Source organism: Nematolebias whitei, chromosome 11, assembly GCF_014905685.2.
Source record: "Nematolebias whitei isolate Nwh7 chromosome 11, NemWhi1, whole genome shotgun sequence".
Classification (NCBI taxonomy): domain Eukaryota; kingdom Metazoa; phylum Chordata; class Actinopteri; order Cyprinodontiformes; family Rivulidae; genus Nematolebias; species Nematolebias whitei.
Window position 1 is genome coordinate 45,211,042 of NC_056508.1, and position 10,611 is coordinate 45,221,652.

General features: G+C 39.0%; 1 protein-coding gene across 1 annotated transcript in view; it reads right to left on the reverse strand.

The window, feature by feature from the left end:
• Window positions 1–3,558: 3,558 nt before the first annotated feature.
• Window positions 3,559–10,611, reverse strand: part of LOC119417341 (neurotensin receptor type 1) — a 33,953-nt gene continuing 26,900 nt past the window's right edge. Inside the window, exon 4 of the mRNA XM_037684547.1 lies at window positions 3,559–3,814. Within this exon, the coding sequence (XP_037540475.1) occupies window positions 3,559–3,814 (256 nt within the window). The remainder of the gene's footprint in view (window positions 3,815–10,611) is intronic.

A 10,611-nucleotide genomic window follows, 5' to 3' on the forward strand; every position in this document is an offset into this window, starting at 1 on the left:
ATTAGTCTCTTTAGAATGATTTGTTCAATTAGCTTTGTAGAGATGTAGAGTGATGTGTGGATGGGTAAATGAGGACACAGATTGTAGTGTAAAGCGCTTTGAGTATCTTGAAATAAGATAGAAAGGCGCTATATAAGTACAGTCCATTTACCATAATTTCCTAACAAAGCAGGCTGCAGATTTACTTGTGGTTCCTAGAGTTTCCAAAGGCAGAATGGGAGGAAGATGTTTCAGTTATCAGGCTCCTCTCTTGTGGAAATAACTTCCAGTTTCTGTCTGTGAGACGGACACATTGTCCAGTTTTAAGACTGGGCTTAAAGCTTTCCTTTTTGATAAATCCTATAGAGTTGGCTGGGGTTTCCAGAGTTATCCCTTAGTTCTGCTGCTATAGGCTTAGTCTGCTGGAGGACAAATTGACCACATTCCCTCGCTCTGCTGCTGTCTTAACTTGTAATCTCGATATCATGATCGGCTTCCGTGTGTAGAACCCAAAGTGCAGGAAGACGAGGAGACTCCAGTAAAATAAGTAAAAATGTTTAATATGAATAAACAAAAACAAAAAGCTGTCGGGGCAGCACACTTACTTTAAAGGAGAGACACGGAGGGATGAAGAAACACGAAGCCTTGGACGGGACAAGGACAATTCAGAGACACTGACAAGACACCAAGGGGCTGAATATACACAGACACTAACGAGGTGAAATGAAAGACACCTACGGTGATTAGGATTAGACACAGGTGCGACAGTGCTGGATCACAGGAGGAGAAATGCTGAGGGTGACAGGCAAACATGAGGAAAAACACGACATGTATGACAAGACCCCAGAAACCCTACACTCTGTATTTGGAATCATTTTTATCTTAACATGCTTTTTTTTTTGTCTTTCCTCCCTATAGAAAGTTCACCTGGACCTGTCATTCTGTGTCTGTTTCTACTTCCTGTTCCTCTCAAACCCAGCTGGTCAAAGCAGATGGCTGCTCGTCCAGAGCCTGGTTCTGATGGAGGATTCTTCCTGTTAAAGGGAGTTTTTTCTTTCCACTGTCTCCTTTGTGCTTGCTCAGGATGGGAGACTGTGATGAAGTGAATATTCAACACAATCTGCTGCTTCCTTAGATTGATAACGTTTACTAAATTACTTTTATAATGAATTTACGAATGCTGCCTTGAGACAACTTCTGGTGCGGCTCGACTACAAATTAAACTGAATAGTATTTTTTTTTTTAACATTCAAATCACAGCTGAATGTAAGTGGGTTCATTTAAGCGTTTCAGCTCCCTTACATTTTTTTAAGTCCTTCTAAAATTGTTCCACCACCTTTCCCCACTTTGATTAAAATATATTTTTTTAATCAAGTTTGAGGTAAAGAGCTTAGAAAAAGATGAAAAATTGTAAATTCTGAAACCATTCGACCATAGCAAAGTGTTCTGAATAGTCAGGGTAGAGTAGCTGCATCCAGAAGAAACTGATGGGTTTATTGCCATACATGTAATAATAGTGCTAGGGCTTAAGTGCTTGGGAACAAATTTAAAAAAAGGCATGAAGAAATTACTTTCATGGAGCAAAAAGTCAGTGATTAACAGAAATAATGTTTTAGAAAATAAGGACCCCAAGACCACATACAGACCAGGGATAGAAATGGAAAGGATTCGATTCACAAGAAGTTGGCATGTCTTTAATAGGCATGTTGAGTTTCTGCAGCGGCTGGTGGGAAAGCAGTACAAGAAATTATTTTATCCTGAATTGGTCCCTTTTATGTGCTTCAAACTCATGTGTTTAGGAATCATTTTATTCCCAACACAAAAATAACTTGTGGCATAATTACGCACAAACACATTAATGAGTCACAGTCTGTTGCTTTCTGTTCAGTTCTTTGCTGATTTATGAAAAGGCTTCATGAATACTGAAAAATATCGTCAGAAATAAACATTCTGTTTTCTGTATTTACAACATTCCACTTACACCAGAGAGTGTAAGCTGTACATTACAAACCTCTGGTATTATGTTCACACACACACACACACAAAAAAAACAACAATAAAAACCGGAGTTACAAAATCAGTTCATGCAAGAAAACTAAGAGGCAATGATGCGAGGTAGTCTTTCCTCACAGATGTCAGCATGGACTAAAAAGAACAAGAGTTCGACATACGGCACATTGTACGCTTGTTAATAAACTATTATAAACCAGTCCATGGCAGTGACCTGGACAAGCGAAGACCTAGTTTTATCTCTGACCTTGATTTGTGATCTTGACCTTGAAGCAGCATTACGTGTATGCCGCACTCCATCTAGTGACGATGCATACGTGTATCAAGTTTCATCAAATTATCTCGAGTGGATTAGAAGTTATTGGTGAGCTTACATTGTTCTAAATTTGACCTTGATTTGTGACCTTGACCTTGGAGCTGGGGTGATGAAAACTGTATGTGACACTTTGATTAGTGATGATGCATAAGTGTATGAAGTTTTGGTCATTATCTTGAGCAGATCAGAAGTTATGGGCAGGACAAGAGAAAGTTGACGGATGGATGGACGGAGACTATTCCATAATATGTCCGCCTTTGACGTGCGTATAAAAACGTGTCCCGTGTATTTTTTCTTACACCAAAGTCAAGTTTTTGTAAGGAAGCTTTAATAATAGAAATATTGCTAGAGGCCATTTTCATATAGAAAGTACTTTGACATTTAAAATTTAATACTTGAGATTTTATCAAAGCAGTAGGTTAATTTTCATCATGACCCTTTGATGACTGGTTACACACCATCCATCCATCCATCCATCCATCCATCCATCCATCCATCCATCCATCTGCTGTGTACACTTATCACCTCTGTTTCAAGGTCAAGGTCACAATCTTCCACATATTCCAAAGTTGGGTCACGGAGACATCCGCTTGAGCAGGGAGGCCCAGACATCTCTTTCCATAGCCGCCTCTTCCAGCTCTTTTGAGAGGACCCCAAGATATTCCCAGGTCAACCGAGAGACAAAGTCTCTCCAGTGTGTCCTGGGTCTTCCCCGGGGTCTCCTCCTAGTCGAACATGCCTGAAGCACCTCCCTAGGGAGATGCCCAGGAAGCATTCTTACCAGGTGTCCGAACCACCTCAACTGGCTCCTCTCGATGTGGAGGAGCAGCGGTTCTACTCTGAGTCTCTCCCGGATACTTGAACTTCTCACCCCATCTCTAAGGGAGAGTCCAGCTACCCTGCGGAGGAAACTCATTTCAACTGCCTGTATCCACGATCTCATTCTTTCAGCCACTACCCTACTATGGTCAGTTACAAACACTGAATGAAATTTCTACAATCAGTATTCAAAAGTTTCTTCGTTTTTATTTTTTATTGACATTTTCTGCATTCCCTCATTTTTCCGTGCAAGGCTGGATGAAGACACATTTGTCTTTGTAGTCTCTGGTTGGGCACTTGATATGACATGACAAGGATGATCACAGTATCACAATAGTCAAGATTTTCCAACCTATTAAATGAATCATTGTCTTTGCATGACCGCTGATCACAAAATGGCACCAAATAGGTTGAATGTCGAGGCATTTCTTGTTTTAATACGTTGTTTCTTTGATGGTATTGGTGGAGAGGGTGTGGTTGCTGGAAATACTGATGGAGTGGCGGGTCAGGGGGTGTGGTTGCCTCCTGGGTGAATGGCGGCAGGGCATGAAGAAGTAGCGCAGTGTGGAAAAGAAGATCTGGCGGTATGTAGCCGACACCAGGTTGTAGAGGACTGGGTTGATTGCAGAGCTTACGTAAAACAGGACATTTGTCAGCATGTAGAAGTAGTGGTAGAAGTCATATAAGCCACTGCAAGAAACAGAAAAAAGACAAATGAAAAGAGTTATTAAGTTTGGTTGCACAGGTTATTAATGACATAGTAAAAAGGGAATTGTCTACATTTTGCCAGACTGTGGTCCAGGTCAGAATAAAAAAAAAAAGTCTAAAGGTGTGATTGAAATTTTAAGGCAATACCTGAATTTAAGTCTCAAATTGATAAACAGAAAATCTCAAAATCAATCAGACTACAGATCTGAAGATTAATCAGTTTGTAATCCATGGATGTTCACATAAACGGGATTGGGTTTTGTAGAGCAGCTGTGTGCCAGAGCAGTGCTGGATTCTACAAGCATCAGTTTATGTCCGGACTGGCAAAGTTTAACCCATTGAATTGTTCAAAGCTTGAAAGCAGGTTTCCTTCTATAGGCAAAATGACAAAGATGTTTGTGTATAAAAATATTTAGACTTTTTAGTATACAAAGTTTTCTGGTGCCATTTCTGTGGCGAGACCATATTGTTTTCTCATTAGAGTTAGGTCTCAATTTTTGCAGCACCGGTATAAACAGCTACAAACACTAAAGTGTACTTCACCCTTGAAATCCTCTTTTGATCACGTGGGTCAACTAATATTTCAGAAGAAAATCAGAAAAAGTTAATTTTTATGTTGTAGAAAATTCAGGTTGATCTCATTGAGCCTCTGGGACTCATTTACAAGAGAGACCTGATTTCTTTAACAAAGAGTGATGACAACAACAACAACAATAGACAATCATAAAAGAGGCATACAAATATATATATATATATATATTTTACAAATTAAAATAAAATGGCAACCAAAAGGACAGTCAAAAGGAAAAAGTAGCCAAAAAAAAAACCTGCTAGATTATAAGGCTGTGTATAAAACTAAAAACAGGAACATGTCTGCATTGGTTCTTGCCAGGAACTTAACAGATGTTTAAAGTCACTTAGAGAGGTCATGGTCGAGAGCTTCAGATCTTTTTGTAAGATATTCCAGGAAACAGGAGCGGAGTAGGAGAAGGCCCTTTTGTCTAGTTCAGTCCACACTGAGGGGACACTGCAGGTAATAATGTCCTGAGAGCGCACGCCGTAGCTGCACTCATGCAGAGACATGTAGGAGGAGATGTATGAAGGCAGCAGACCAAGAAGTGATTTAAAGATGAAAATGTACCAGTGGGAAAGTCTGTGTGAAGTTAATGGTGACCAGTTAACCAGTGAATACTTGGTAAAATGCTTGAGCTGCGCACTGTTGAGTTATTTAAATTGTTCTAAATGTTTGCTACTAGCAGGTTTTACATATAAACTAGAACATTTTTTTTTTTTATAAATCAGGTTTTATAAAAGCATATTTCAATACACAGGATCTGTTAGGGTCATTTTTATTAGGCAATAAAAATTACACTCAAAAATTGACAGAATCCTTCCTTTACTTTGTAGCATTGCATTGAGTGACTGTGTTGAATAAAAACTCATATTTAATTGCACTGTAAATAATTAAAATCAGCAGCGTCCAAACGTTTTCATATTTGGGCCAAAACTTTCAAGATGAAAGTTCTCGTGGGACAAAAAATAAATAATTTTAAGCTGATTTGATGATTATCCAAAAGTCTACTTTATGGCAGTAAAGGATGATGGTGCTTTGTTCCAAAAAATGAGAACAAATATAGAATTAATTCACTTTTGAACCTAAAAATTATATATACATAAATTGTGCATAATGTTTATGTCTGCATCAGTCTCTTAAACATGCGGGCCAAAATGATACCATTCTGAAATTGAAGTTATGTTCACTAACGATACTTTTATTACAGCTGGGAATATAAACACACAGCAAATCTGTGGGGAATTAATATTCAAACAGCTCCAATCCAGTTGTCCACCCCTGGATTAACGGCTGAATTGTATTGTCTATCAGTTTTGACGCTTATGTAATTTTAATGTATTAAATCACTGACAGTGCTGAAGTATATTTCATGTCAAACCAGCGATGCACCACTCTACAGTGGACAAACTACTAGTTCAAGCAAAGTTAATGCCACTCTCCAATCTCATCGTTCTAGTGAATGCAATTAATAAACCTTTTTACCTTCATCTTTCCACATTTCATGCTTACTCTGGCAGAAATGATCTTCCTGCAGGATATACCCAAGATGCACTGGAACATCCCCAGCTAGCTGCTACCATTTGTACTTGTAAATAACTACCGGTAGTTATATCTATGTGAATAATTGTGCATTGCAAATTGACGGCAGAGCAGAGGTTAATTTAATGTATTTACCATGAAATTTATAATAAAGTTTTAAACTCAAAGTTCCTTTTTTTTTTTAAATGGCAGCAACCTACTTTGGTTTTGGCTTTGCTCAAACTCAGACTAGCTCATCTATTCAGTCAGAAGTCAAATGTATTTTGCTAAACCAAAGTAGTTCAGAAACCTCCAACATGTACTCCAGATACTAATTGTTCATATCTTTTACAGAAACCAACGGTAACGATATGAATGACTATTTTAAATTCAGCTTTGGTCAGTCAGATCATGAACATCTGAACATGTCCTGGGGTTTCTGTACCCTGACCTTGAAGTTTTTGTGAGGACAGATACCATCAGATGTCCACAGTAATATCTGAGGATTCAGAACACTTGAGTACCCTTTGAGCTTTCATTTAATATTCACAGAGCATACTGCTGTCACGCTGAGTGGCGGGGCATGCCACAGCAGCCATGTGTGGGGTGTGACTTACATGCAAAATGTTTACAAAGATAGAACAGGGCCATAATGGGTTTTTAAAGATAAGGAGAAACAAGACACTTAAATAAATTACCAGTCACTTGTCCTAATGGTTTTGCTGGTTAATGTTTGTATTGTATAGACTACACCAAAAAATGATTTTTATCATAGCTGCGAATAAAAACACAACAAATCTGTCGGGAACAAACCTTCAAACAGCTCTAATGTGAGTTTTACACACATTCATCATGTGCACAGGTGGCAACATTGAGTTTTCAGTGACAGAGTGATACTCAAACGTTTTAATGGGAGTACCATGACATAGTAGAGTGGTGGAGCAGAGGTTAGAGAAGGTGGGCCTGTGATTGGAAAGAAGCACCCACACCGGATTTCACCTTCATTTGCCCCACCATGGGCCCTTGAGCAAGGCTCCTACCCCAACCGTCTTCTCCTCTAGGTTCCCTAGATGCAGCTCTCTGCTCCACACAGAGGGCTGTGGTAGCTCGGTGGTCTGTGGTTGCGTCAGGAAGGGTATCCGGTGTAAAAAACAATTGTCAAGTCTTCGTGCAACATAGTTCGCTGTGGTGACCTTTGAAGGAGTAGCCAGATGTAAAAACAAATGAAACATGATACGTCCAAGTACACAATAAAAAGTGCAAAGATATATTCATATTTGTCAAACTGGTTTCTTCCTGTTTGTCATTTTCTGTTACTAGTAAGTCCCGTAGGGCTCGTTCAGTGATGTCATGAAACATTTTCTAAGATGATGGATGGTAATTAGCCTCGTCTTACAGCTAAGGGCCTTTAGAAGTACTCGTTGATCTTAGACAAAAGCCAGGGCAAGACCATCGCTCCACACTATAGTTTGAGTTTCGAGGTTTGAGTTGGGATTGTGAGTCACTGGGATGCTGCCTCTCACGCTACACCTTGTCCAGCCCTCAGAGCAGGACACTGGGTCCTGGATCTTTAGAACTGAGGCAGCCAGGGACACGTTGCTGTGCCTGTCGTGGGTAGCCGAGTCCAGATTTGAGCTCGAGTCGGGCAGTGAGGACAACCCACATTAAAAAAGTTGCTCTGTCATTGGGCGGTGGACTGAGAGGCACGCTGCTCAGGTGATGGGAGGCGAGCACCGAGGAGGGTAATAGACAGATGACTGCTGTCCTCACTCTGTTCCCGTCCTGTCTCGTCTCTGTTACCAGTGTTTTTCTGATCTTTTCTAGACCTGCATGGTACCCACTGATGGCTCAGTTTCTAATCCCTCGCCAGCCTTCACCACATCTTTGTGCTGTTGTCCATTGTTGTCATCATTCTTTGTTGAAATCAAGTCTCTCTTGTAAATGAGTCCTTGAGGCTCAATGGGCTTTATTTGTCTAAATAAAAGGTTGAATGATGGAATAAACCTCTTGAACTCCTGACCTCTGGATCAGGTCCTGGAAGACCGAACTCCACCCGGGATGTTTTTTTTTTACTGCTAGATTGTAAACAAAACTTTTATTTTAGACTTCTTCACTGCCCATGCTTTGGATATTTTGTTTGTGACAGAAACCTGATATTGTTGAGTTAAGCTGCTTTCATTTTTTGTTTTTATTTTTTTACTTTTCCCCAGAGTTTATACTTATTAGATCAGCGAACAGATGACTGGATTCGGTGGAGTAGCAGCTGTTTTCAAGATAGAACTACAGGCTATAGTTGTGCAGGATCTTTTTAAATAGTTTTACTTTATATTTTTATATCACAAATCAGCTTATGACAGATAATCAGCTTTAAATTTAACTTCTAATAATATCAAAATCTTTTGTGATCCACTGTAGATGGATCTTGAGTACTACAAATAGTACTTGTGTTACAGTTTGAGAGCCGTAGTCCAATAAAAAAATGAAATGTAGAAGACACATTAACTAAAATTTAAACTTATGAGTTTTCCAAAGCCAGCTGTAATTCATTAATTCATTCACTCACTTAACCGTTAGTTGCTGAAAGTTTGAAAACGTCCCAACTTGTCACAACCTCTGAACTTCCTGTTAGTATAATAATCAGTTTGGGCCAAAAAGAGTTTTTTAACAGGAGCTGAGTGCAGGATGGAGAAGAGAATGGTAGCTTTACACAAGTCGTATAAGTAGTTTTGAAATATTTATATATACACAGGAGATTTAAGATTGTTTTTATGAGCAGCTTTGTGCTGGTGGTTCATGTTGGGAGCTACAGAGAGGAAACTTCTCAAATAAATACACCTCACATCTGGACCTAACAAAGTTACGTCAGGTCCTCTGGACAGATTCTTCTTGTTGAAACGTTTCGTCTTTTATCCAAAACACTGAGACGTTTATTTTCTAAACACAACATCCCAGTGGCTTTCAAACCCCAAAATACATTACGGCAAAGACTGGTCCAAAGGTCCAGTCCCCCGGCACAAACCGAATACTATTGTGTATGTTGTTCAGTGTCAGGGGGGTGATCAGTCTTACATCGGAGAAACTAAACAGCCACTGGCCAAAAGGATCAAAGTCAAAGTTTTTTTGTCATTCATTTCATTTATTTGTCAAGGATGGCCCAGCACAGAAGAGCAACATCATCAGGCCAGGACTCTGCGGTCTACACTCATCTCCAGGCCAGCGGTCACTCGTTCAGGGTTCAAGATGTTCACATCCTGGACAGAGAGGAACGATGGTTTAAAGGAGGAGTGAAGGAAGCCATCTTTGTGGAGAACCTCTCCATCATGAAACAGGGGCGGAGGCCTCCGTGTCCAACTGTCCCCCTCTTACAATGCTGTTATTGCTAGTATCACTCAGCCCTCTGTGAATAGTAAACAGCCATCAGGTGCTAATAATTAATTCTTATGCTGATAGTCCTCTATCATCTGAACATCTAGTTCTTGATGTCAACAGCAAACTGGTTGATCCACTATGAGAAGATGTCATTTATAAGACTGAGTTTGTTGCAGCTCCTCAGACTGAAGAAGTTTTTTTAGATAACAGATGAAACATTTCAACAAGAAGAACCGATCCAGAGGACCTGATTTAACTTTGTTAGAATTTTCTACCTGGATTATTGAGCATGCATCAGGATATTACATCTGGATCACTTTCCCAGACTGATTCCAGTGCAGAGAACTCTCCATCCTCCGTGTTTAAGATATTTCTCTGCTCCAACGCGCTTGGATCAAATTAATAAGTAATTAACAGACTTCTGACGAAGGTAATATCAAGCTGATGAGGTGACGTCATTTAAAACAAATATGTCAGGAAAACATCTAAAACGTGCAGACCAGCGGTCTCAGCAGAACCAGGTCTGAGAAAAACAGCAACACAGAGCAGCTTTGGCATGGTAATTTTGTTGACATACAGATGGTGACATCCATTGAAAAGCCACATTTAAATGGAGAAGTTCAACAGTTTTGATGTATTGGTGTAAATTTTTAGGCTCAGATTTGTTGAGTAAAGTATGCAAAAAATAAAAAATAAAACAAAACGAAAAACAAAAGCCAAGTGTTTTTTTGTTGTTGTTGTGTTTCTTAGTGGATTTAGTTGAGTTCTTTGTTGTCAGTGAGTATGGAGCCTCATTTAAATTTTTTTATAATCAATATAATTGGACAAGTATTAGAGTAAACTCTTCCAAACAGTTTAATATAGTTAAATAACCCATTTATTTTGTATGCTGCAATGAATAACTTTAAACTATTATGCTAATTTCTAAGCTTCCTCATCACATCCCAAAGAGATCGGCTACTAAGGAAGTGTTTCCAAGATGTTACTGCGAGATTAAAGCCAGCCTCCAGCATTAATAATCATGTAAAGCTGTAGAAAGAAGATTGTTTTTCTTGCGTGGAATTAGATACTTTAGAGAGGGTCTGGCTCTCAAGTGGAACAGAAGTTGCAGATCTAATCTTTAACAAGCTAAAAGATAGATAACGTTCTGATATCACTCCAAAAATCAAGAAGAAACTGAAAAAAGAAAAATTAAAAAAAAAATTGTACAGTGAATGCATTTAGATGTGCATTCCTATATATATATATACACACACACACACACACACACATATACATATATATACATATACATATATATACATATATATATACATAT